The following is a 27,873-nucleotide window of genomic DNA, read 5'->3' on the forward strand; positions in this document are numbered from 1 at the left end:
ACATGACCACTCCAAAGCTGGTTGAGAAGGGTTTTATTGTAGATATTTGAGAGAACACAGCCAAAGGCATCTGCAAGAGTCCAAACTGAACATGGCCAGCAGAATAGGATGAGCTATGAGAGGAGAAAGGAGGGCAAAAAGAAAGAGGAGAGGGGACCAGAAGAAAGAGAACCAAGAGGCTGAGATCAGAACCAAGAGAGAGTATAACCAAAATGGTTGAGTTATATGGGAATTTGAAGTTGGGGGAAAGGAAACCCCTTGGTTGGAGAGGTTTAGGGTAGGGAGTGGGAGGAGCCACAAGTACTGAGTGAGACTTGTCCTGGCTTTCTTTGGGATCTGACACTTATAATTAATTGGGGGGGGGTGATAGGAGATGTCATTCTGTAAATATGTTTCTCTTATTGGTTAATGAATAAAGCCCTGTTGGCCAATAGGAAAGCAAGATAGGAGAGAAGGAGGATTCTGGAGGAGGTAGGAATAGATTCAACATATGGGACCAAGGGATCCTCTCTCAGGTAAGACCACGTGGAAATACTTAGATTAATAGAAATGGGTTAATAATTAAGACAAAGCTAGCCGATAAGACACTAGTAACAGGCCAACAGTTTTATATCTAATACATCATCTCTGTGTGTTATTTGGGGCTGGCATGGCTGTGGGACTAGGATGGTGGAAAAACTACTCATAACAGGGAGGAGTTTTTATCCAAGATGAAAGAAAACAAGAAAAGAATTAAAGCTCAGCATTAATCAGCATTTTTCTGCCCCCCCCCAATAGGTTTGTCTGCTGACAAAGTCAGATCAAGTCAAAAACAAAAAAACAAAAACAAAAACAAAAAACAGGTTTATTTGATCAAAGCAACTCCCAGGTGGGTGGTGGGTTCTCCAGCCACAGAAATGGAGGCTGGAGAAGCCTTGCCCACAAACAAAAGTAGAGAGATTTTATAGGATGTAGGCAAGGCTTGATGACATGTCTACCACAAGCTGGGTTTGTGCCCAAGCATGGTCAAAAGCTGAGCACTTTAGGTGGGGACTTGGGCATCTGGCAACTCCAGGGGAGGAAGCTGCCATAGCCACCAAGAATTTGGAACTTGGCTTTCTGGGCCTTCCTTTTATTCCAGAGATTATCTGAATGGACTGAGTTTGGAGAGACAAGATTGAGGCTTATCAGACCGTGCAGGAATGAGCTGGGTATTCCAACTAAACAAGCAGGTTTAGTGATTTAAAATTAAGAAATGAAAATATCAAGTCAAGCATAGTGGTAACTTTTAATCCCAGTACTGGGAAGCAGAGGTGGGCAGATCTTTGTGAGTTTGAGGCCAGCCTGGTCTACAGAATAAGTTCCAGGACAGCCTGAGCTACTTAGTGAGACCATGTCTTGAGGGGCAAAAGCCAATATAAAGAACAGAAGGAAGAATTCATGTGGATTTCATTAACCCCTACTGGATCTGAGCCTCTGGTGCTGGGCTGGACAACTCAGATGTGAGAACTAAGTTATGAGAGACCTCAGGGATTTGAGGAAGGGGAGGGAAACAGATGAATTCTGATGTTAACTTGAAAAAAAAATGCTGTTTAGAAACAAAAAAGAAAAGAGAAATATCCCAGAGGAAATGAAGCCCTTCTTGTCCTTCTCTGTCTTTCATCTGCTGTCCTTTCTAAACCTCAGCCCTCCTAATGTGAATTGAGAAGTACAGATTGATAAACTTAATGACATCTTACTTACTTACTTTCTTATAGACCAGGCTGATCTCAAACTCACATAGAAACACCTACCTCTGCCTCCCAAGTGCTGGGACTAAAGGCGTGTGCCACCACTACCTGGCAACATCTTACTTTTTAATTGTTATTATTTTGAACTTGAACCTGTAAATCACAGTGATTTTTGCCATTACCAGATCCAGATGACACTGGTTCTCACCCCAAAGATCTAACATTACTTCCCAGGCTGGTGTTCATATCTCTACCACTGGTCTGTTTGTCTTGCTTTGCTCAAGAAAAGAATTACAAGGGGGCAATTTCTCCCATGTCTCCAACCAGGATGGATGCTTATCATCTTGGAAGGCCCAGCCTGTCTGCCAGTGGTTAAAGACTGAAAACAGGTTGGGTACCCAGTTCTGCAGGATCTACCAGTGATGCCTTAGGCAAACACAGCTTGTTCTTTAAGCCAGAGGGGAAGGACTTGGAGACCTTGTTCCAGATCTCTGCATGTCTCTGCAGCCCATCTGTGCCTTGCTCTGGCTCACCTTCAAGGTCATCCTAGAAACAGAGAAAAGCTAATTCCGAATTACCTTCTCAACAGCCCTTACAGAGGTAGTTGATAGTAACAAATACCTTTTCCACCTCTGGTTCACTTCATGTGGCTTTGGAAGGAGAAGCAGACCTGGGCTGGCTCTGGTGTGAGCACCTAGATTCAATCAGATTCACTCCAAAACAACTGTGATAACTGTCCTTAGGAGGAAAGAGCCAGGACTCCTTTTCTGTTGAGATGACATTCTAGCAAGGTCATCCTCTAGTTCTCCAGTTCCCTGAGGTTGTCTCTGTTCTGTCCTCTGCAAAGGGTTGCCCTTTGCCTTGATTTGTATAAGACACACACACACACTCTCTCTCTCTCTCTCTCTCTCTCTCATTCACTCACAAAATCAAAACCCTACTTCCCTAAGCTTTCCATTGATCTCTGAAATTTTCTTAATATATTTTCCTTTTACAGTGAGAAGAGAGGGCAGAAAACTGTTCAGGGGCTGAAGAGGTGGTTCGGTGGTTAAGAGCACCTTTTCCAGAGGTCCTGTGTTCAATTCCCAGCAAGCACATAGTGGCTCACAACCAACCGTAATGAAATCTGGTGCCCTCTTCTGGCCTGAAGGCATACATGCAGGCAGCACACTGTATAATAAATAAATAAATAAATAAATAAATAAATAAATAAATCTTAAGGGGGGGGGGGACTAGCCAAACGCTTTAAATGTACATTAAAATGGAAATGACTAACCTCATCTTCTACAGGCTGGTGGCTTTTTTAGGGAGCCCGGAGAGAAAGTTAAGGATAGGACCAAAGACAAAAGGTACATGAAAGGTGGGGAAATATTCTGGTTTGCTTTTCTATTGCTGTGCTGAAACACTTGACCGGAAGCAACTAGAGAAGGAAAGAGTTTATTTAACTTACAGATTACAGTCTAGCATTGAAGGATGTCATGGCAGGAACTCAAGGCAGAAACTGAAACAGAGATCTCAATGGAAGACTGCTTACAGACTTGTTCTCCATGGATGTAAGCTTGTTTTTTTTATACAATCCAGGACTACCTAGGAGACATAGCATTGCCAAGAGCAGACTCGACCCTCTCTCACAAATCATTAATTAAGAAAATGCCCCACAGACATGCCACAAGACTAATTTAATAGAGGCAATCCCTCAGATGAAGGTCCCTTTTCCCAAGTAACTCTAATTTGTGACAAGTTGATTAAAAAAAAAAAACCCAAAAAACAAACAAAAAATGATGTGCATAGTAAAGAAGATGCTAACAAAAAATATAAACACAGTTGGGCATAGGGACACAACCTTTAACCCCAGCACTCAGGAGGCAGAGGCCTCCCGATCTCTGTGAGTTAAAAGCCAGCCTGGTCTACATAGTGAGTTTCAGGACAGTCAGGACTGTTACTGAGAGAAACCCTGTCTCAAAACAACAACAGTAAAAAAACAAAAACAAAAAACAAAAGAAAGAAAGAAAAGACAAACAAACAAACAAAAAACCAGAAGAATCCAGGATAAAGGACAGTGAGGAACAAGAAGTAGAGGCAGGGTTTGACCATAGTTAGTCCTTGCTGAACTTAACTATTTGTGAGCCAGTGCCAAAGTTTGTTTTATATGTTTCGGTCATGGCACCCAAATACTTGCTCAAACACTACCCTAGGCCTCCTATGAGAATCCTTTTGGAATGAAAGTTACACTTAAATCTGTTGAGCTTGAATAAAAAGATTACCCTCCATAGTGTTAGTGGGCCTCATCCAGTCAGTAGATGGGTCTGGACAGACTAAAAGGCCAACCCCAAAGTGTTTGCTTGCATGCCTGACTACCTTAGCTTAGCTATGCCATGATTTTATTTAAGATAAAATAATCTATTTTTTTTTAATACCTAGCTTGTTAGGTGTGGTTCACACTTTTAATCTAGCACCTAGTCAGCATAGGCAGGCAGATCTCTGAGTTCAAGGCCAGCCTGGTCTACATAATGATTTCCAAGCAAAGCAAGCAAACCACTTGCACCTCTTTTAGACCAAAAGCTAATTCAGATTACTGCAGGGCTAGATCTTCAATTTAGGCAACTCCAGCCTGTGCCAGCAAACTTGACTTTGGACTTGCCAAGGCTCCATAATTACATGAGACAACCATAACCTCTTCCAAGCTGTGCATGCGTCCTTTCGGGCCTGTTTCTCTGAAGAACTCTCCAGAGTACAGCCAGTCTCTTGTCAGTGAGTGACATGGAAGTCATTCCAGATATTACCCCATGACACCGAGTATTTCCATTTGCTTCGTGGGAGGTCACCAATCTAATGACAAACCATGACTCATGGATAAATGTTTATGTTCCAATTACAACTCCACATATTGCCTAGTAAGCTGTTCAGTTAGGGTTGAGTACGGTTTTGGAGACATAAATGTTTTGATGGTCATAATGGCGAGTTCATTTCACAGAGGGAAAATACTTTCTCCTATGTCCTGAGGAGGTGGGGTAATATCAACAACAGGACCTAAGCTGATTTATTGTGATATACTTGGCTTATCATGCTATGCTTTGGGTTGATTTGTTTATTTATTTGTTTGTTTATTGCAATGCTATAGTTTGATACTTTCTTCCCTAACAGAAGAGGGAAGTACCTTTGCTTTGTGAAAACTGTAGGATTAGAGAAATGGTGTTGGGGACAGAGTTTAGGGTCCTAGGAGGGTGTGGGTTTCAAAGGTCTTCCAGCTGGCTTAGATGTAGATGATTCAGGAACCATTCTGTTCGGCAAATTCCCCACTGAGTTTTAATATCAGAGGCATCTGCAGTGGATGTGAGAGCCTAAAATCAGAGAATGTCGCACTGGTGTCATTATGCAGCAAAGGCAATCTTCAGAGTTCCTTTTACAGCCTTCCCATCTTTCCCAAGATTATTCCACATTGGTAACCTAATGTACTCATAGGTGCAATTTAAAAGGATACCGCTAGGAAAGCAGTGGCTTCGTGGAGGAAACAAAGCTGTAATAGCAAAATGGCAGAGGCTGTGACACTGTGTAGGCAGACAGCCTTATGCTTGCCATTCTAATCCTAACCCACGGGTCAGCCCACCCCGGGAACAGCTTCTTAGCTCCATTACACCCAGGCTCGGGATGATGTAATTGCCATCTGTCTGTTTTCTGTCCGTGAAACCTACTTCCTGAAGTGATGCACAGGACTAGCAGAGGGAACAAAATGGAGAAAGGCTGTGGACTCTGTAAAGAACCTTTGATGCAATGCAGCATTCCAGCTGTGCAGGGATGGGGACAGGGAGAGCTGCTTTTAAAGAAGTGGCTATTTGATCTTTGACAGAAAAAGACAAACACCTAGAATCACAAAAATCAATTCATTCTGGAAAGTCTGAGTGGGCAGGATCCATGATAGGAGTCCTTGTGGAAGGCAAGGACTGTTGCTATGGAAACCAAATGATCCTGTTCTGTGATTGGAGCCCCAGTGCACTTGCCAGACTGACTAACTCCACATCTACACTGTGAAGCCAGAAAGCTGCCAGCATCTCTTTCAAGGGAGTGTTCAGATATTGATCTCCTGAGCTTTCCTTCATCTGGGACAAAGACAGTGTATAGAGGGGCTTCTCAAGAGGCACAAGAGCATTGTTAAGGAGATAGTGCTGGGGGAGGTAGTTTGGATATACTGCCTATTTGGCTGTTGTTTGGTTTTGGTGCTGAAGAGCAAACCCTCGACTTCATACATGCTGGGTGAGCACTGGGCCACCGCCTTACCTCTCCTACGTAGCTTTCAAACTCTCTAAGTCCTAACATTATATGTAAGAAGTAGAGAATTGGGACTGGAGAGATGGTGCAGGGGTTAAGAGCACTGGCTGCTCTTCCAGAGGTCCTGAGTTCAATTCCCAGCAACCATGTGGTGGCTCACAACCATCCATAATGAGGTCTGGTGCCCTCATCTGGTGTGCAGGCAAACATGCAGGCAGAACACAGCATACATAATAAACAAATAAATACATCTTTTTTAAAAAGTAGAGGATTACCAAGAGAACCTTTGCACTTCAGTAGCTGATCAGCAGACACTCAGTTGAGCCATCATTTATACCATTTCCTGTTATTATAACTAATATACTGTATTAATTATTTTTTTCTCATTGCAGTGACAAAACTTCTGACAAGAAAGGAAGTGTCTAGCCATGACCAGAACAACTTGGGAAGGGAAGGGTTTATTCGCCCCACAGTTCCATGTACCAATTCATCATAAGTTGTTCTGGTCATGGCATTTCCTCATAGCAGTGGCAACCCTAACTAAGACAGTGAGTATAAAGGGGGAAAAGGAGGAAGACAGCTGAGCACTAGCATTCATCTCTCTGCTTCCTGTCTGCAGCTCTAAAGTGAGCAGTAAGCAGCCTCATCCGCCTGCTGCCACGCTGCCCCCACCATGGTGGGCTGTGTCTTTTAAACTGCAAGCTAGACACTTCCTTTCTTGCTCTTGAGTTTAAAGTCTGACCCAGAGTGGAGAACCTTCCCCAATCACGCATTACCAGTGTGAAACTTTGTTCCTCTTTTCCCAAGAGCACATCATGTTTTTCATGCTTTGCAACCAGATGATTGACAGGAAATATTTTATTAGGGGAAATGCTTCTGCCACCACATCAATGTCACCACAAATAATTCATGCTTATTTTAACCTACTTTTCTTTCTGTCTTTCTTCCTTTTTGTGTGTGTGTACGGTGAATGGGATCCAGACTTTGAACACGACAGAGAAACACTACCACTGAGCTCCATCCTTAGTTCTCTTTACAAAAAAAAAAAAAAAAAAAAAAAAAAAAAAAAGCAAAAAAGCTGAGAGTTTTCTATTTATAAAATCAGTACATAATTTTTCTCTCAACTACTTTTTAAAACATGTTTTTTTTTTGAGACAGGGTTTCTCTGTGTATCCCTGACTGTCCTGGAACTGACTTTGTAGACCAGGCTGGCTTCAAACTCGATGAGATTCGCCTGCCTCTGCCTCCCAAATGCTGGTATTAAAGGCGTTTACCACCACTGCCAGGCTCTCTCAATTACTTTTTAAAAATTATAACCCTGCCTCTTCAATCCCATCACTGGTAAGTTAGTTCTATTTTCTTTTTCTTTTTTCTCTCTTTTCCCACCATTGTGTGGATGGTTTGTCAACTTGACAATAGCCTATTTTCTTTTAGCCTTTCCCATTCCACATCTGCCTAGAATACCATTAAGCAACTACAGTGTTGCTGCAATTCAGATCTAGTATGTTCCCCTCAAGGCCCAAATGTTAAAGGCTTTATCCCTGGTCAGAGTGCTATTGGGTAGTTGTGGAACCTTTTAGTTGTGGGACCGAATGGGAAGTCTCAAGGGGGTGCTCTGGGTGGAGATTATGGGAACTCCGTGTTCTAGTTTCCTCTCTGCTACTAAGATCGAAACATTCTGACCAAAAGCAGTGGGCAGGAAAGAACTAATTTAGTTTACACTTCCAGGTCACAGTTTATCGTTGAGAGACTTCAAGGCAAGAACCTCAAAGCAGGTCTCATGGTCATCATCATCTCTAACAGGGGAACCCACTCACAGCTGTGGAAGTGTAGCAGAGGTGACAGAGGAATGCTGTGGCTTGCTTGCATACTCCTGCACAATGTGCTGGATCTTCCCACATCAATTAGCAATCAAGACAAAACTCCACAGACATGTCCACATGTTAATCTGATCTGGGGGAATCCCTCGATTGAGAATGGAGACTCTATCTCAGGTGAATTTAGGCTGTATCAAATTGATAGTTGAAGGTAACTAGGGCTCTCTCTGTCTCTGCCTCTCTCTGTGTGTGGCTCTCTCTCTCTCTCTCTCTCTCTCTCTCTCTCTCTCTCTCTCTCTCTCTCTCTCTCTCTCTGTGTGTGTGTGTGTGTGTGTGTCATTTGTGAGGGTGGCTGAGGAAGCCAAAGAAGGGCATCAGATGCCCTGGAGCTGGATTACAGGAGTTTGTGAGCCACCTGACATACATTCTAGGAACCAAACTTGAGGCCTCTGCAAAAGCAGGAAGTCTAAACTTTGAAGCTCTCTCCAGCTCCCCTCTCTCCACCTAATTTTTTAAGAGTCATTTTTTTTTTAGGGAGCTTTTAGGTTCACAGCAAAACTAAGAGGAAATGTGTTAAGGTCTCCCATGTTCTCCTGATCCTCTTTCTAACATCTCCCCAGATACCAATAGTCCCCATTAGAGGCACAGCATACCCAAACGGTGGAAAGTGCAATCCTGGGCTTGGGCACCTGTATAATGGCACTGCCCATTATGATTGCCATACAGAATACAGTTGCTTTTCTAAACGAACACTATGCTCCACCTATTCATCGCTCCTTCCCTGCTAAATCCTTGAAACAGTGGTTTTACTGCCTAGTAAACATCAAGCCTTTTCTGACTAACTTATTTCACTTAGCAATGTACACTTACGTTCTCGTCATGTTTTCGATAGTTTGTTCTTTTTAGCACTGAGTAAAGCTGTTAGCTGATGTACTAGGTTCTATTTGCTGTGCTAGACTGAACCCGGTTCATCACGCATGCTTGTCTAACAGTGCTCTATCACTGAGCTACACTCTTAACCCTTGATTACCTCAGTTATGCGACATAGGCAGGCCTTCATAAGCATTTCAACTAAATATGTTGGTATTATTTAGAGGAGTGAGTAAGTAAAAGGATTTCTCAAGAAAAGCGAGGTACAGCTCTGGGGCACGGAGAAGGTGCGGTGATTATATTTCTCCGTACTGTTGAAAGTCTGTATACAAGAACGGCAGCAGTCTAACTTCATACTAAATAGGAAAGATTTTTATGCCTAATTTCGATGTTGGAATCTGGTTATTTCCGACCAGGAACTCTGCTCCAAACTAGTTTCTACTTTTAGCTCAACCGCAGCAAATTTTCTTAAATATCTGTCAAGTTTGCCCCGCCCACATAGGAGCACTGGGTTGGTCAGAATGCTCCCGGGGTTAGTTCAATCCCTGAGAATTCCCGGAGTTGATTGGAAAGGCGAATCGGAACTCTTTCTGCTTTTCTGATTGGTCGCTTGTAGCCTTGGGGTGGGGCACGTGGGCGCGGCTCGCCCGGATGCGGTGAGCTCCCATTGGAAGATGGAGCCGGCATTTCCAGAGCTTGGTGCCGTCGCCTAGGTCGCGGGGGTCGGGCCTCCTCTCGCCCAGCCTTTATTGTCCTTTCTAGTGGTCAGATTTCTTGTCACTCAAGCAACCTCGAGGTTATTGGCTCAAGGGCTCCCAGGAGGAGACGGATGATTGGTTGGCTGCTGTTCCCGCCCCAGCCAGTCGCCATTTTATTGAGGAGAGCCGAATTCTTTAAGGCGGCCGAGGACGGAGTAGCGGTTTCGGGACTGGCTTTGTGGAGGTGATCACTGCGGGGACAGGTGAGTCGCGGACTGCAGGGGAGGAAGGCGGGGCTCGGGGCCCGGCTGGTTTCCCGCGTGTCAGCGGGCAGGACACCGGAGAGCGGCGGCGGCGTTCCGAAAGGGGCTGGGTCCACTGGTTCCCCGCCTCTGTCGGGCCGGGCGGCGCGGAGCGATTGACACCCGCCGGGCTCTGCGGCGTAGCGGTCCGCTGTCCCGAGGGAGCGGCCTGGTGGCCCCAGATTCTCGGCGCGCGTGCCCGTCCCTGCGCGCGCTCACCGTGGCTACTGCTGTCGCTTGTGCCCTTGAGGTCTGCCTATCATTGCCACTTAATGGTTTTCTCCCGCGGACGTTTGGGAAAGGGCGCTAGGGTTGATGGATCTTACTCCAGAGAGTCCCCCTGCCCACCATGCGGCCCTAGGACCTCGGGCATCGGAGACGAACGAAGGGAAAGAGCGGGACAACCATGAGTGCTCTGTGCGGTGACAAGGAGAATCTGGCTCTGGGCCTCCGGGGGCCTGGATGCAGGAAGTTCCTCCCTTTCCTCCGAATGAATGGTCCTTTGAGTTTCCTGGTCTATGACACTTCTCCCCCCCCACCCCCCACCCCGGGACCATGAAAGGAATCTAGGAAATTTGAATGCGTCAAGGTAGCGAGCGGTTTTTAGAGCATGACAGACTTGTGAATGAGGGAAATGGTCATTTTTCTTTGATCATTTGGTTCTCATAATTATACAGGAGAAATGAGCTCACCATCTCTCTGGTTAGAATGGAGAAGTGTGTACTTGGCCATAGTCCATGATATTAAACGGTTGTAAGGACTGTTGACTTTCAAAGGTGGGACTTCTGTAATCGTTACCTGCCCCTCTGAGTCACTAGAATATAGCTTAATGGCTGTCCTTCACACACACACACACACACACACACACACACACACACACACACACACACACACACAGAGAGAGAGAGAGAGAGAGAGACAGACAGACAGACAGACAGGCAGACAGACAGAGAGACACACACAGAGAGAGACAGAGAGAGTCCAGTAAAGCTTTCCTTGTCAAACAATTAGAAAAGGAAAAACCATAGTTTCTGGAACAAAGGGTATTGTGAGATTTTATTTTGTTTGGGTTTTGGGACTCTTAGCCCCAGCCCTAGAATATCTTTTTGAATAGTCATTGTTGGTCAGCGTGTACTGGGTGTGCACATAGTTCTGCTTTTAAGTCTTTGAAATATCACACCATTCAAATAGTCTGGTCTGTTAAGAGAAAGACAAACTTTCTGCAAAAACTCATCTGATCCTATTGATTTGTCAGATAACCTGCCAGGTATTCTACTGAAAAATAAAACTATTTTTGTTAAAGCTGTTAGAAGTCAACAGAATAATTACCTTCTAGTGAGTAATGACTGGAGGAGGCACAGGGGGGATTTGGTCTGCTAATTAATTACCTTTCCTTGACCTGGTTACAGTAGTTGTCTTTGATTCATGAACATTCTCAGAGCTTTACAGCCACTCATATTTGTGTCTGTTCAAGAATTTTAAGAAGACAATCAACATCCTTGAGTGCAGGATGCTAAAATATTCTCTCAACTCTGGCTACTTGACCTGTGTCCCCAGTGGTTGGTATCTTCAGCTCTGAAACTTCCTAGTTCTTCTCTGGATATTGGCATTGCCTGCCAGCCTAGGGCAAGTGGAGTTTGTTAGGGATATCAATATTTTACCTGCCTTATGAACTTTGCTGCATATTGTGGAGAACGGGGTGTCTGCTTCATAATTTTTCATTTCAGGTGGGCTTAGAAGAAAGCATAGCTGGATGTTGTGGCATTTCTTCCATGCTTAAGATGACTAAAGGCTGCTGCCAGAAGATAATTGAGGCTGTGCTGCTCACAACCCACTTGGATGCTACAGTGGAAAATAAAGTTTTCTGGCAAAGCATCACAAAGCATCAGAGGATGGCTTAGTGGGGTCCCCTTTTGAAAATAAGGCATTTCCTTATTGGCTAAGGTGTACTTAACTTTTACTAGGAACCACTACTAATTGTGCCATGTATTTTATGTGTGTCACACACACACACACACACACACACACACACCTCAAAGAGTAACTGTTCAACTTGCTTTTCATTCAGATTACAGCATTCATCTACAATGGGGAATGTTTTTGAAAAACTGTTTAAAAGCCTATTTGGGAAAAAAGAAATGCGGATTCTCATGGTGGGCTTGGATGCAGCTGGCAAGACCACCATTTTGTACAAGTTGAAGTTGGGAGAGATTGTGACAACCATCCCTACCATAGGTATGTCCATGACTATGGCCTTTCCAGTTCATAGTTTAGCATGTTATACTTGATGTGTTACCAATTTTTCATTTGCATACGTATGTGTCATATGTGTGTATGCATGTCCACATCAGGTGTTTTTTTTTTCCCTATCACTTTCCACCTTATGTTTTGAGACAGAGCCTCTTCCTGGAACCCAGAACTTGCCATTTTGACAAGGCTGGCTGTTTGTTACACTTGAGGATCTTCTTGTTCACTCCCCTACTCCCCCATCACTGGATACAGACATGTGCCATCAGGCCATCCCTTTGTATTGCTTTTTTTTTTTTTTTTTTTTTTTTTTTGAGACAGGGTTTCTCTATGTAGCCCTGGCTGTCCTAAAACTCACTATGTGGACCAGGCAGAACCTCCTGCCTCTGCCTCTTGAGCGCTGGGACTAAAGGCATGCACCACTACTGTCCAGCAGGTTTTTACATGTGAGCTGAGGATCCAAACTCAGGTCCTCATTCTTGATTGACAAGAAACACTTAACCCTCTGAGCCATTACTCCAGCCACTGATGTGCTCCTTATATTGAATATTTGTTGTTGTTTTTTTTAAACCACAACTACTTCAAAAACATAAATTTGAAGCCCCAGATGTTGTTGTGTTATTTTGGTTTTTGAGACAAGGTCTTACACTGTAGCCAGGCTGACTTTGAACTTGTGGCACTCCTTCTGACTCATCCTCCTGAGTGTACTAGCGTGCCCGACCATACAAATTTTTTACTTTTTAGCATCCCTGGCACATTCTTTGGCTTACAGGGAAGTCATGAACAAATTTAAGTTAAGAAAATTTAACCCTATTTGCTTGGCAAAGAGGAAAAGGTAGTAACCATTGAGATGGTAAGGAAGCGCTACCTTCTAACCTCCCTGTTGGTATGGAACCTAGGTCAAGTCTTAGGTGGGAACCAGCCCAGCCTTTCTCAGCATCAGTTTTACCTGGCTTCCCTTGGGAGCATCTCTCTGAACCAGGTGTGCTCGCAGTGTTTAAAGGTAGATTTTGTGCTCTTTTCACCATCTCAAAACATGTACGTGAGGCGGTATCCAGCTGAAAGAATTCAGCAGTCTGTCCTCACTGTGAACCAGCGCTGTGTTTAATGGGCTCTGCAAGAGATTTACAAAAGCAGTTTGACAGAATTTAATCTTTGCCGTGTGACTTGCCTACAAAACCAAATCCCCAGGCTATTATTGTGTGTGTCTTTCTGGTGTGGCTGAGATGGGTCAATTTTCACCTGAGGCACTAGCTTCAGAGGTTGCAACATTTGAAGAAAGTTGCAAACAGATAGAAAATGTTCACATATTCAATTTGAAGTGTTTTAGTTCAAAATGAAAACAGCTCTCCCTAGTTAAAAAAAAAAAAAAAAAAAAACAATATATAGGCTGGCACATAGTTCAGCAGGTAAAGGCTCTTGCCGTCAGGCCTGACCACCTGAGTTCATGCCTATAACTCCACAGAGTTGCCCTCTGACCTCCACATGTGCTACATGGCACATGCATGCTCTCCCCCCCACAAGCTTCTATACATTTTTATATGCAAAAACATATCCAAGTTTCAAACGGCCTTTTAGTATCCTATTGAAGGATTTCGATGGGTATGTTTATAAAATGGGCGCTGCTTTCTCAGTCGAGCATTCCTGCCTTCTCCCTTTGCTCCTTCCCTGGTACCTAGTGACTGATGCCAGCCCTCTCTTTTGGAGCTCAGCTTAAGCATTATGTCTTAGAGGCTCCTTTCCTTTTCCCTTGCTGTAAGTTTCCAAATATCTTGAAGTCCTTAGTAACCCTTAGAAACCTCTGTGGTTTAGTGATTGTTCCCTGCCTTCTTCCCAACAGTGTAATTGAGACGGAAGCACGTGTGTCTTGTTCTGTGTCCCCAGCATCTGGTAAAATGCCTGGCCATGTTGGTGTCTGGTAAATCCTTGGTGAATGAATTGCATACTGCTGTGACAGTTTGTTGAACTATTGGCCTCCAGTGAGTCATGCTCCTTAATGTCTTTTCCCTTGCACCTCTTTCTTCATGGTGCTGAACTTGGCCACATGACTTGCTTTGGCTAGTGAAACACCACGGTCACTGAAAGCTGTCGCCATCAGTTGAAGGAGCCAGTGCTTCTGGGGATTAAAGACCACCTGGAAAGAGAGTGGTCTGGCCTGCTCGCTCACTAGGTAAATGTAGCTAAAGAGGAGGCAGAAACCACCAAAGATGAGGTGCCCAAAATACTTAACTCTTAAACTGAGACCAAAAGAGTGAGCTGGGATTCACTAAATTGAAAGGGACAGCAGCAGGATGTTTTTAATAACTATATGGCTGCATTTTAAACTAATATTCATTGACAGGTGCTTAGGTTAGTTGTAGTTCTTCCTGTGTGTATGTCCCGCATGCATTTCAGAATGTGAAGGCCAGAGTATGACCTTGAGTATTATTCTTCAGTGGCTATCCACACCCACCCCAGCCCCCACCCCACGTCTGATTTTGAGACAGAATCTCTCAATGACACGGAACTCTCCTGATCAGGTCAGGATGGTTGGCCAGCAAGCTCCAGAGACCCTCCTGTCTCTGTCTCTCCAGTGGGATTACAGGTCCTCTAGCCCAGCCCAGCTCACCCCACTCCACCCCTACCCCATCCTCAGTCTGGGGATTGGATTTAGGCCCTCATGCTTGCAAGGCAAGCACTTTACTTCCCAAGCTATTTTTTCCAGCCCTTAGTTATGTTTGTTTGTTGTTTTTATAAATCTTATTAAAACACAGTCTTGCTATGTAGGCGACCTTAAACTGACAGCCATTTTTTTCTGCTTCATCCTTTCAAGTGCTAAAATTTCAGTCCTGTGCTGCCATGCCAGGCTCACTTGGTTTTTTTGTTTTGTTTTGTTTTGTTTTTTGTTTTTTGTTTTTTTGTAAATATCTTTCACTTAAAAAAACATTTATTTTTATTAAAAATTTTATGTATGTGGGTATTTTGCCTGCACTTATTTATATCTGTATACCACTTGTATACCCGGTGCTTTTGGAGGCCAGAGGAGTGCACTCGATCACTTGGAACTGGAGTACAGACAATTGTGAGCCACTATGTGGTTTCTGGGATTTAAACCCAAGCCCTCTGGAAGACCATCTCTCCAGCCCTATCTTATATATTTGCAAACATGTACTTCATTTCCTTGCAGTAAGCTCTGAATGAGGAGTGAATATTTGATGTGTATACATAGGGTACCAGGAAAGTTTTTGTTCTCTAAAAAAGGTTGTGTCACTAGCAGGGAAAGTGGAAATCTGCCATCCAGTAGGGAGAAAACACTGACTTGTATTAGGATTGTTTTTATTGTAGGTGAATAAATCAAAATCTCTTCCTTTGCTCTTTGATTTGTTTTTTATTTTTAATGTTCAGTTGGGTTTTTTTTTGGTTGTGATGTTTACTGTCTTATTAACTTGAAGAAGTGCAAACTAGATTATGAACAATTCTTGCTAGGCACTTATTTTCCAGTTGATAAATTTGACTTTCAACCTTGTTTTTTTTTTTCTATGTTAACAATAGGGAATTTTAAATTATTAAATAACCAAATTTATGGGTTTTTTCTTTCTAAGTTTTATGGTATCTTTAGACAAATAAAAATATTTGCTGGTAGTTTTTTACTACTAACTTTACAAGGTTTATATTTTTCACTAAAAAAAAAAAAAAAAAAAAACCAATTGAGGGGACTGGAGAGATGGCTCAGTGGTTACAGCACTGGCTACTCTTCCAGAGGTCCTGAGTTCAATTCCCAGCAACCACATGGTGTCTCACAACCTTCTGTAATGGGATCTGGTGCCCTCTTCTGGCAGGTATACACTCAGACAGTGTACTCATACCAAAAAAGGAAAAAAAAGTCCTGACTGTTGAAGAAACACATGAAGGATAAAGGTAGCATTGCCATATCACTTAAAAACAGCAAAACAAAACAGCCAGACGGTGGTGGTGCATGCCTTTTGGGAAGCAGAGACAGGTGGATCTCTGTGAGTTCAGGGCCATTTAGGACTACAGAGTGAGTTCCAGGACAGCCAGAGATACACAGAAAAACCCTGTCTTGAAACAACAACAACAATCAATCAATCAAACAAACAAACAACCCCCCCCCTAAAAAAAAAAACAATTGAGGGACAAAGAGATGGCTCAGCATTTAAGAGCTCTGCTGATCTTGCAGAAGATCCAGGTTCAATTCCTCCTACCTAAATGATGGCTCACAACCATTTCTAACTGGGGATCTGTCCCTGGGTACCAAATGCAAATGTGGTACACATACACATGCCAACAAAACATTCATGCACATCAAATAAGATAAATGTTTTTTTAAGAGTAGATAATGGGATCTGAGAGCAGGGTTATAGTGACCATTGGCTAGCTATTGGACTTTCAAGAGTAGAGAGTTGTACAGCAATGTTTACTGAATAACTTTTCCATGCTAATGGGACATGCCTTATCATATACTAAATTGTCATTCAGAGGTGTCATTCTGTACCACTTCCTGTTATATCTGTTTGAACTTTATTCAGGTATTAGAAGGAATTCATTACTCATTTCCAGAAATTTCCTTGACTTTAGAAGAACAAATAGAAGGTCACAGAACAGGATTACATAGGGTTTTAATGAGGCATTGCCCAAGCTGCCCTTGAACTCTTTAGGTAGCTGAGGATCACCTTGAACTCCTGATCTGCCTTCCTCTGGAATGCTGGAACTATAGGATGTGCTGCCACATGCAGCTTAATTTGTCTTTTAAGATGTGAATAGGAAGAACACAGGCATGCTGAGGACAGGTTGGAGATGACTCAGATAGAGGAGAGATTAGCAACGTATACAAATCTTCAGACTGTCTGGGTAGGATGATCCCAGCACATAGGTGGAGGAAATTGGCATTACATACTCAATGAAGGTGAAAGCGAAGATGAAGGTGAATAGTGTGAGGAAGAAGTACACTCTTACACTGTGTGGTGGGAAGCGGAAAACACTTCCGTGGGTGGCTTCTCTTTGTTCAGAAGTTCCCTGGAAGGTCTTCTGTTAGGAAGCAGAGCTGGGAGATTGCTGATTAGGTGGGTGGTGGGCAGTAGTAGGTGGTCAGAGTGGAGAAGTTTTGAGACACAGGCACAGTGAATGACAGAGAACATTGGCTTTGTGATCTATAACACTTTGGTTTACAAGCTGCTTTATAAACCAACAGTACTATCCAAATGTTAATTGAAGTTATTTTGAGTTGTTGAACAAGTGAAAATCATAATGAAAAGTTTTTCTAACTTCCCTACTTAGGTTTCAATGTGGAAACTGTAGAATATAAAAATATCAGCTTCACAGTCTGGGATGTTGGTGGCCAGGACAAAATCAGACCTTTGTGGCGACATTACTTCCAGAACACTCAAGGTAAAGATCGGAAGTGTGTGTACGAATGGATCTGAAGATGGGAACTTGCCATACCTGATGGCATTGGGTAGCCAGCCATTCTGACTGGGGAAGTGTCTTTGTGACATTGTCCCTAGACATATACCAGAAAAAGGACTTGGGTTTTAACCCTTTAATGAAGAAAGGTTGGGAAATTTAATGGATTTCATCTTTTAGTTAATTCAGGGATATTTGCTCTTAGATGATTTGCCAGTTTTTGAAGAATTTTAAATTTATTCAACTCCTTTAAATCTCCTGAGAATATCTGAAAATGATGTCCATGGGTAAAGAGATGAATAGAGATGGCTATAACCCCAAATCCTGTCCTCTTGTGTGGCACTCCTGTTCCAGGCCTTTGTGAGCAGGCATGAACATCCACCTCAGACCCGAACGTTGTTTCCTTATCAGTGAGCTCTGGGAAGTAGTTCTAATTCACGCCTGTTCCCAGGGCCGTATTTTTAGTAAATGATGCCTTACTGGGTCTTGCCAGTTGAAACAGACTGTTCACATGGTTTTCACACCCTGGTTCCCATGTAGACTCTTTACCGTATGGCATCGACAGATTACTCACTTTGGAGTCTACTTAAAATATGTTTGCTTTTGGAGATTCTTAAGCTGATGGAGGTTTTTGATAAGTATGTTTAATAATAAAGACTTTAACATTTGCCAGTCTTTAGGACCAAATTAGTTGTCCCCAAGTTAGCTGTCCCTTTATATCTTAACAGTATTCTTTTAGCTGTTACACTTGGCACATAACTGTATTTGTAGTTATTTTCTCAGCTTATAGATTTTAGAATGTCTTCCCTCAAAATAGGGTGGGTTTTAAAAAAGTTTTTCTTCTTTTGAGATAAGACTATATAACCAAGGGTGGTGTCCAACTTAAAATGTTGTTAGCCTACACTTTTTTGTTTTGTTTTTTTGAAACAATCTTTCTTTGTATGACCCTGGCTGTCCTGAAATTTGCTTTGTAGATTAGGCTGGCCTTGAATTCACAGAGATTCACCTGCCTGTTTCCTGAGTGTTGGGATTAAAGGCATGCACCACAACTGCCTGCCCTGACTTGGCCCTGACTTGGCCCTGACTTGGCCCTGGCTTGGCCCTGGTTTGACCCTGGTGTGTTTATTTACTAATGGACAGTAGGTTGTTTCCACCTTTTTGCTCCTGTGAGCAGTGCTGCTGTGGGCATCTCTGGCAGGTATTGTTCTTCCTGCCTCTGCCTCCTCAGTGATTGGGTGAAAGGTTTTCTCCATATTGTGTGAGTATGTGTACACACACACACACACTTATATATAACTTTTGGGGGAGGGTGATAAAGACATGCACTTGTTGTATGTAGTCCAGGATCACTCAGGCTCTTCCTGCTGAATTAGCCAATTTTGTCCTGTTTTGTTTCTGCTGTTGGGTCAAGCCCAGGGCCTCAAGCATGCTAGGTAAGCACTCTGCCACTGAGCCTCTAGACCCATGTAAATTACTTTTAGGCTTACAGGTCATTGGTTTTAAATAAATTCACAATGTGTAATCATAACATTGCATATCTTCAAAAGCTTTATCATCTTGTAAACTGAAATCCAGAACCCATTAAACACTGACTTGAGCTCCTGGTAGCCACTGATGTTTCATAGTTTGATGCCAAGTGTGTTTACATGATATCAGCCTAATTTCCCCAAATGAAACTCCTATCAACCTTTTACCACGTAATCCTAGTGTACATTGAAGGGTATTAAGTACTCTGTTGTTTTGTTAGGAGTTGCAAAATAGTAGTTTCTTTAAATCATGTTACTCCTTCTGAGAGGGCCCTGCCTAATCCAGGCTGGTCTTAAACTCTTGATTGTTTTTGTTTTGCATTGTTGGGAGTTGATCCCAGGGCCTTATGCATGCTAAGCAAGGACATCGAGCCACTCTTTCTCTGTTTGTCTGCTGAAGTCCTTTTAAATAAGGAATTTCCTGAAATACATTCTATACAAAGAAGTCAGGGGAAATACTTGAGTCTTTATTTTCAGAGAAACCAGATCACTTCCATGGTGAAGGGTAGACTTTGGCATTGTGGTTTGGTGCATTGGAAATAGGATACAATTTTGATGCTTACTGGAGTATGGATTTATCTTGGACTGGTGCTTGGCAACCTGGTTACTTTGCACCTTCTCATCTGAATAAACTACAACAGCTGGGTTTGAGCCACAGCTGCTAAGAAACCTCAGGAAAGTTAGGTGATTACTTCTGCCTCCATCCCCTCATCTTAAAGAAAGGATAATACCTACTGCCCAAATCCCGGGGCTAAAATGAGAATCATTTTATGAAGTGCTCACTTGTGTGGCTGAGAGGCAGCAGCACTCAGAAGCCAGATGGACAGCATTCTCTGACTTTTGTCCGCCCCATTCAGTTTTCACATTTAAGCATCAAGCTGAGGTGCATTTTGTCTCCAGTCTCCTGTTTATATATAACATGCCTGATTTTATAGACTTTCTGTAACTGTTGTTTTGATGGAGGAGGCAGCTGTGTTCTGGGAGTGAGGGGTGGTAGTTTGGCTCTCCATGAAATAGCAAGTAGGAGCTGTGGAAGAATGGACTCGCCGCCTCTGGCTGGGCCCCATGTCTCATCTGTGAGGAGTCTTGGATGCAGCCCCTGTTTTGTCTGCCAACTTCCCAAAGGTCAGGCTGTCTTTTAATTTAAATTTTCTTCATCAGTCTGTTGAGTATGACAGACCTTAATGAATGCTTGTAATTCTCTATTAAGACATCAAAAGCTGGGCCTGGTGGTACAGGCCTGAAATCCCAGCTACTCAGAATGCCAAGGGAGGATCACAAATTCAGGGTCTGCCTGGGCTGCAGAATAAATTCAAGACCAGCCTTGTCAACTTGGTGAGATCTTTCAAAATAAAAAAAAATAAAAAAGCCAGAGGATGTAACTCAGTGCTTAGGGCTAGAATGCCTTTTCAGTATGCAGGAGGTCCTGGTCTCTCTCAGTCCTGTGTTGGCTTACCTGTATAGACTAGAATTTAAATTGTTTGATTTCCTGATAACTGTAGTGTATGTAAAATAGCTCATTAGTTCTGATGTGGATTTTTCTCCTTGATTTGTGGGTTCTTTTTTCTAGGGGGCAGGTTGAGACAGGGTTTCTCTATATAGCCCTACTCTATGGACCATGCTGGCCTTGAACTCAGAGATACACCTGCCCCTGCCTCCCAAGTGCTGGGCCTAAGATTGTGAATCACCACACTCACCTTGGTTCATTTAATTATTGAATGGTAGTATATCCATATCAAAAAAAGAAAAGAGAAAGGAGTACAAAGAAAAATGTTTTATTTCTCAGTTTACCTCCTATACACAACCACCTTTATTATTTTTCTTTGTATCTACACATATGTTTTCTACAAGTGTAGATAATATAATAAATGTAATGCATACATTCCCCCTACCTTCCTCCTAATTTTGCAGGGTAAAGGATAAGGCTGAGATCAAACCTAGAACCTTGCATATGCCAGGCAAGTACTCTACCACAGGGTGTTGTTTTTGGCCAGGCTTGCCTGGAACTCATGGTTCTGCAGCTCCATAGGGCTCCTTTCCAAACTCTCCTTGTATCAGTGTGTCTTTTCTCTTACAAGTGTAGGCACTCTGATGGTAAGGACCCATATCAAAACAGTACAAAGTGGGTCGTACTATAAAGTCTCACATAATTCTATTTTTTTTTTTTAAGGGAAGAAGTATGTGTTTTGGCTCTTGATTACAGAGGACTCCATCTCTGACTTTTACACATGAGCAACATAATGTTGATTGGAGTATCCAGGGAAGGACATAAAGTTATACTTGTGTTAGGACTAGCAAAGCGCCAGCAGTCATTTCTGCTCTGTGGGTTTTGCATTGGCAGCTAAGGATCTGCTTGAATTTCCACATCAGCTAGAGTACTTAGTGAGAATTGGAGTTCAGAACTGCGGGTAGCATACCAAACCTGTGTGTGGGGCTTGAGTGTTTCCCCCTTTTAATCTGATGGTATACCAGATACAGCCTCAACTCAAGTGAGGACTCTAAATACTCAGAAGCCCTGAGAGCGCTTGTCTGCTGGGTAGGCTGCTGGAGGGCCTGAGACACACAGGGGCCTGGGCAGAGGGCCACGCCTGGTTCTCTCTTGAACTGTTGTGAAATCTCAGTGTCATCTGACCCTACTTCCTTTTCTGTACCAGAGTCTCTCCTCCCTCAGAGTCCCCGTGAAATCTGCCTTAAGCTGGGCACAGGCACCTCTGGCAGAGTCCTTACCGTGGCTTACTTCCTCTGTAGTCCTTTTGCCTCTGTCCTGGGGACTCCCAAGACTTCTTCCTGCCCATCTTCTGTCTCCTCATGGAGCTGCCCAAAGCACCCTGACTCAATGCCATGGCCCTTGTGATGTCTGAAGACAGCTGTCAGTCTCTCACCAAGTGTTTTCTTCCAGGAGTTTCCCTGCTTACATCACTTGACCAGTGTCTGACACCTTGTCCTGCTAGCTCATTGAGACCTCCAGTGTGCCTGTGACTTAAGAGTGTTAGGGTCCAGCACTGGGAGTGTAATATTCCCGGGATGCTCTGTTAATGCCCACACACCAGAAATGGGGTAGCTGTCACTACTGGTATTTCAGTCTAGGATCTAGTAAGTTCTTTTGGCAGCTGCTTCACACTTTCATCTCAAAGGCCTTGCTTGCAGCCAGACACCAACTTGCTACTTACTGCTACTGTGATGTGGGATACTGTTAGCTCTTCCCCAGTGCTGCTCACCCTGCACATTCTTCCTGCCTTACTGCTTCCTCCAGCCACCTGGCAAGTCTGTGCAGGTTTCAGCCATTCCCTTAGGTGTAATGTGGTAGCTTGAGGTGGTGCTTCCTTCAACCTGCCCTGGGTTGCTCACCTCCTGGGATTTATCTATTGATCTAGTGGGAGTTGTCAAGGCGTTGACACCCACTGCCCAGAGCTGGGCTGCACTGGACAGTTTAACGACACAATATTGTATAAGATTTCCTCACGTCTGTCATCAGCCATAGCAGGGTTGGGGTCCCCCAGCCACCCTTACTTCTTGCTGGATGGTTCCAGGTTAGCAGTTTTCACCCCCTGGCAGGTTTGATAGCTTACGAGGATGAATCACAGAACTCAGAGCAGAGCTATACTTAAAACTACAGTGTTATTGCAGCAAAAGGACATACATGCAGCAGTCAGCAGGAAAGACCCAGCCACAGCTTCTGTTGTCCACTGTCCCCAAATTCAGGGAGTGGCACCTGAGTTCTGCTAGTGCACAGGTGTGAGACAGTGAACAGTGCTGCCACCAGGGAAGTTTATGTGAGCGCTTGTGAAACCTGTTTTTACTGGGGCTTCATTAAGGAGGCATTGGAGCTGCCTCCCTTCTCCAGAGGCAGCCTTATTAGTATAAACTAGCAGGGGTGCCCCCCGCCCATCAAAAACTCCTCTCCCAAAGACTCCTCTGGGGACAAAGGGGCAACCAAATTCTTTACTGTAGGTGTCCATAAGAATCTCTTGATGTTTTTACAGTTGTGACCTACAAATGTTGAGGGGTTTATAGCTTTGGGGTTTTCTCTTGGGTAAGTGTAGGAGGACAAATAATACTCCCCTTTCCCCCATGGGGGACAAAAGGCTTTCATATAGCTTGGAATGTCCAACAGCATCCAGCACTATTCACCTGGGAGTTACCAACGTGACTACTCATTTTATGTTAACTGTCTTTCCTTTAGTCCTCTGCTCCCTCGGGCTCTCACACCTTCTTCCCTGACCACCTCCAAGACAACATACCTGCTCCTAGGCCTTCAGTGCAGGCTCCATTTTAGGGAACCATCCTCAAACACTGTTCATTGTATAAACCATGATCATCCAAAATCCTAATAACTAAGCCTCACGTTCTTTGTTCCTTCTGGTTAGTCTGGTAAGGGGCTGTGACCTTTCTGAACAAGACAGGGGAGATGAATATGTAGTAAGCTTCCTAACTTTGGAGATCATATAGACTTTCTAAAAAGAATAATGGGGTTGGGAGGTATCATTATATACTAACAGCTCAACCTGACCTTGAACTTGTGTATGATATTTCTGCTTTAGCAGAAATGTTGGGATTACAAGACTGCACTGTATTCTTCCTGTTGTCTGTCTTCAGTGAAGCCTTGCTATGAGCAGGTTGCAGCTGTGTGGATATATAAACAGCTGCTCTCTCCAGGTTCATGTTACTAACATGCTTGAGATTTCTTTTCAGGTCTGATTTTCGTGGTTGACAGTAATGACAGAGAACGGGTCAATGAGGCCCGGGAAGAACTAACCAGAATGTTAGCAGAAGATGAGCTCAGAGATGCAGTTTTGTTGGTGTTTGTAAACAAACAGGTATGCAGTTGTTAGCTTTCTAAATACTGAAACTGAAATTTACTGCCAGATGGCTCTTTTAACTGTATCTAAATTAGTTATCTAAATTAGGTGTCTGCCTCCTCCTCATCAGTTCTAACCATAGCCTATCCTCCATCTCCTTTTTATAATGTCTCATAGTCATTCTGTAAATACTAATGGAGCATCTGCTAAGTTCCAGGCTTTGCTGCAGGTATTGGGTACTTAGCAATGAATAAGACAGAAAAGGCCCTGGTAGTAAGTGTTGTGGAGGAAGTGCAGAATGACTGGGAAGTTCTAGGCATGACTCTTATATCTGAGCCAGGAGGGAAGGGAGCCACAGCTCCAGAAGCAGAGTGAGGGGTGGATACGGGGAAGATTGGGTCCTTGGGCCTGTTGTTGGGGAGGAAAAGGCTCATCAAAGGAGAGGCGATGGAATGTGGGAGGAAGGCTGGTGCAGAACTACCTGATCACTGGATGTGAGCAGAACCAAATGCCGAAGAGAGGGTGGAGCCGGACTCTGGGAGGGGACCTGTTCACAGGGCTGTGCATCCCCTCTCTATATTCCTTATGCAGCGGAGAGTGAACTGTAGTGACATGCTGCAGTCAGCTTTGTCACTTCAGGCTTGGCAGTTGCAGTGTTTCTTGTCACCTCCTCCCCCCCCCCCCCCCGTCCTATAAGCATGACTTCCTATGATGGATGGATCATGGTTCACCCACCTGTTACTGGTAGGATACCAGGCAGCTTCACTAGTGGACATAACAGGCTTTAAGCAATAAAATAATGGCTTTGTTTTTTATGATAAAAACAGAACATGTCCAGGGTAGAAATTTGAAAAGCTGTTTAGAATGTCAAGTGAGCATCTCTCTGTGTGCATGTGAGCCTGTGAGGGACCCTTAGGACTGTGGCTGGGAGTAGGGGCGCTCTCACACTGTGTCTTACACAGGTTGTACAAAAAGCCAGGGTTGGTTCTGATTGCTGCCACCCATTCCTCTCGCCTTGATTGTCAGATAAAACAGTCAGTTTTTTGTATCTCTTTCCAGAGATAAGACTTTCTGTGCCTATATAAGCAACTATGTGATTATATTTCTATTTAAATTCCAGAGGTTATGTTATGCGTTGTTTTGTCGCCTGTGTTTTCATTTAGCATATATTTGACACTCTTCATATCAGTACCTCTAGATCTTCCTTTGATGCTCATACATTTAGTTTACTGTGTGGAGTGACCCAAAGAAAAAGAGGAAGATTCTGCTTTACATTCTAGTTAAAAAGAGACATGGTGTATAATTAATGCACAGAGTAAATGACCGTTATCAAATGGTTTAACGTTGGGGTGCTATGTTAAAAAGATGAAGTAAGCCAGTTAGAAGCCCCAACGCCTGGCAGGCCATGCCGACAGCTTTGGCTTTTCTCTGGGAGAGGCGACACTTTGGTGTGGTTTTGGTAGGAGGATGTGATCTGAGGTTGTGGGTAAGGGCAAGCATGGAAGCAGGATGAGTTTGAAGAAGTTGTTTCCGTTATCCAGGCGAGGAACTGTGCTTGGATCAGATGAGGTGGTGGCAGCCAGGCTGCGACAGCCGGTCAGATTCTGAAGAAATTCTGATGGTGGGGCCATTGGGATTTCCTGTTGTGTGGACTGAAAAAGACAGAGTGAAGGTTTGGGGCCTGAGTAACTGAAATAGGGATGGTGGGTTTTAGAGGAAAGCCCTGTCATACCCTAGGGATAGAGGTTGGTAAACTGTTTGCTTGTTCTCTCTAAGGATCTTCCTAATGCCATGAATGCCGCAGAGATCACAGACAAGCTCGGCTTACACTCCCTTCGCCAGAGAAACTGGTACATTCAGGCTACCTGTGCCACCAGCGGAGATGGGCTTTACGAAGGCCTGGACTGGCTCTCCAACCAGCTCAAAAACCAGAAGTGATCAGAAGCAACCCATTCCCCGTGCATTGTGACCAAGCCAGCTGGCCGTTCCTGTGTGCATGTGAGCGTGTGAGGGACCCATGGGGCTGTGCAGCTGAGAGTGGGGGCAGCTTTCTCACACCGTGCCTTATACATGCTATGCGAGAACCAGTGTTCCATTTTAAGAAAACCAGTGTTACATTTTGAATGCTACCTTCCATTTCACTAGCTTTGATGGTCATTTTGCCGAGGCCCCCCCCTGGGTGTGATAGCTAGAACATCTCCAGGCTGAAAAAGAAGAGAACTGGAGCCAGACAGGTCCCATTGTCACAATCCTGGGTCTGGCGGCTCCACCCACCCGGAATCCTGTTGGATTTCAGTGTCCTTTTGTAAAAAGAAAGGAAGGAACTGTCATTCTTTCCCATCGTGCCAAAGCTAGCAGCTCACTTGTAGTGCTTTAAAGCGATCCTCAAGAAGAAAAGCTGTGTGATTACCACAGTCTGAAGAGGCTCAGGGGGGGACCCTTCCCCCGAGTTCTGTCAGTTCAGGCTGGCTCGTTTAGCTTGTTTTAGTCAAAGGAATCAGTGACCTTTTTCATTAGAGTACCAAGACTGTAACACTAGAGACGTTTCCAGCCTGTCCCTTACTTGCCAGATGGAGACCCCGTGGGCTGGTGGCCCAAGAGGAGGCCAGGACTCTACCCCCTTGCTGCTTGGCTCACAGTGGAGTGCAGGCTGGCTGCAGGAAGTGGAGTGAGGTGGCCCACGTGTTCTGGCATCACCGTCTCAGGCCCTCGAGGCTGCTGCTCCCACTTCCCCACTCTGTGCTGAATGAATGGTCTTCACGAGAAGCAGACAGCTGCTCCTGGGTGGAGTCGTCACTGTCCAGTTGTCCTAGTCTACTGTAGGCCTTTGGTTAGTGTCTGTTTGCAGAACTGCACACCTATGAGTTCTGAGAGTTTGTGAGAAAGTCACGAGGTTAATCCAGGGGATGAAGTTCCCAGTGACCCCTGGTACTCCCTGGATTGGTGCTAAACTTTGCTCTGAGAAGCATCTTTTACCTAGACGGCTCTGGCGCATGCACTCCCTCCTCAATGGCAGTAGTGTCTGAAGAGCTGTTTGGAAATGTGTGCTGTGTTTTCCTGCAGATAGTGATAGATAGGAAGGTCCGGATAGGAGCTGGGTTCAGCCCAAGCCCTCTGGCCACACAACTCTTGGCCACATTTGTACCTAAGCCCTTCTGCTTAATTAACCTTTTAAAACCCCTTTCAAAAAATCTTGATTCCTGTTTTAGGAAGGGGAATGCAAGCTGGATTTCAAGGAACATGATAAGCCTTGTTCATTGGTAACAAAGTTATACTAGGAAAAAAAAAAATCCATGCACTTGTAAATGTGGGCTGTGATGATTTTCTCTAAAAATCTTAAAGAATGTTCATTGCAATACTGGCGACTAAGTCCAGATGTGATTTTTAACCACAGATAAATTCCTGAGAAATGTTGAAATTGTACACCTCCCATTGGCAGGGAGTTTCTTGCCCTTTGTAATTATGCTTAGTGTGCCTGGCCTGGTGCTAGGGCTGCAGTAATGTGGTGATTGGTTAGGCAATAAAGAACTTGGGAAGGAGGAGGCGTGGTCATGTACTCCTCCTGGATGTCTGAACTGAGTCAAGCCTCTTTCCTTTTATTTCTGACTTTCTCCTAAGAGCTCTCAGGGTACACACACAGGACACACCAGGAGGTGCTGCCCCATCCTCAGACCCCTGCCTACCTCCTCCTCGGCTTCCACACCATGTCTCTCGTGTGACTGTGGAACTGAGACATCAGTACAGTGCAGATAGAGGTACTTCATTCACTCTGGTGATTCTGAACAGAGACCTGGTCTTTGAAAGCCACTTTTGCCTCCAGCTTGCCTTGTTCTCCAGCCATTCAGCCTGGTTGTCAACTTGAGATACCAGCACTGACCCCAGAGGGGCGAAGATTAAATGATGCAAGCCTTACATGCCTTGCTCTGCTCTTTCTGCAGATATCATGGTGTCCAACCAAGGACAGCAGCACTGCCCCCTACTGGCCAGCACTAGTGCTAGCATGGGGGAGTTGCTTTAGCTGCCTTGCCTTTTCCAGTGCTGCGGAGAGTTCTGTCCTGTTTAGCATGCTCAGTGCAGCAAGACTGGTCCAGATGTTCCTAAAGAAAGCAGATTTTTATTTTTATTGTACAATACATGAGTCAGTATGTTGAGAGTATGCCACTGCCAATTTTAGATGATTTCTATCAGCACCAAAAGAAGTCCCATGTCCCTTGGTGTCTGTCCCTTCTTCCTTCGCAC

At 44.2% G+C, this 27,873-nt stretch overlaps 2 protein-coding genes across 3 annotated transcripts in view; one reads left to right on the forward strand and one right to left on the reverse strand.

Moving 5' to 3' along the window:
• Positions 1–27,873, reverse strand: part of Nsf (N-ethylmaleimide sensitive factor, vesicle fusing ATPase) — a 290,174-nt gene that overhangs the window by 128,841 nt on the left and 133,460 nt on the right. The window lies entirely within an intron of this gene.
• On the forward strand, positions 9,491–27,177 carry LOC127217642 (ADP-ribosylation factor 2). Of its 2 annotated transcripts, none has more exons than XM_051178633.1 (5): positions 9,491–9,623; positions 11,731–11,897; positions 17,184–17,294; positions 23,528–23,652; positions 25,411–27,177. In XM_051178633.1, the coding sequence occupies exons 2-5, from the start codon at positions 11,750–11,752 to the stop codon at positions 25,570–25,572; spliced, it is 546 nt and encodes a 181-aa protein (XP_051034590.1). In that variant the 5' UTR covers positions 9,491–9,623; positions 11,731–11,749; the 3' UTR covers positions 25,573–27,177. The 2 variants fall into 2 exon arrangements, with proteins under 2 accessions (XP_051034590.1, XP_051034597.1); XM_051178640.1 differs by lacking the exon at positions 9,491–9,623 and adding an exon at positions 10,216–10,251.

Source organism: Phodopus roborovskii, unplaced genomic scaffold, assembly GCF_943737965.1.
Source record: "Phodopus roborovskii unplaced genomic scaffold, PHOROB, whole genome shotgun sequence".
In the NCBI taxonomy this organism is placed as follows: domain Eukaryota; kingdom Metazoa; phylum Chordata; class Mammalia; order Rodentia; family Cricetidae; genus Phodopus; species Phodopus roborovskii.

What these genes read in the sequence shown, in the direction of transcription:
- LOC127217642 (XM_051178633.1), top strand. Translation starts at nt 11,750, where the DNA reads ATGGGGAATGTTTTTGAAAAACTGTTTAAAAGCCTATTTGGGAAAAAA. An exon ending in GACAACCATCCCTACCATAG is followed by an intron (nt 11,898 to 17,183) that starts GTATGTCCATGA and finishes TTCCCTACTTAG; the next exon opens with GTTTCAATGTGGAAACTGTA. An exon ending in TGGTGTTTGTAAACAAACAG is followed by an intron (nt 23,653 to 25,410) that starts GTATGCAGTTGT and finishes GTTCTCTCTAAG; the next exon opens with GATCTTCCTAATGCCATGAA.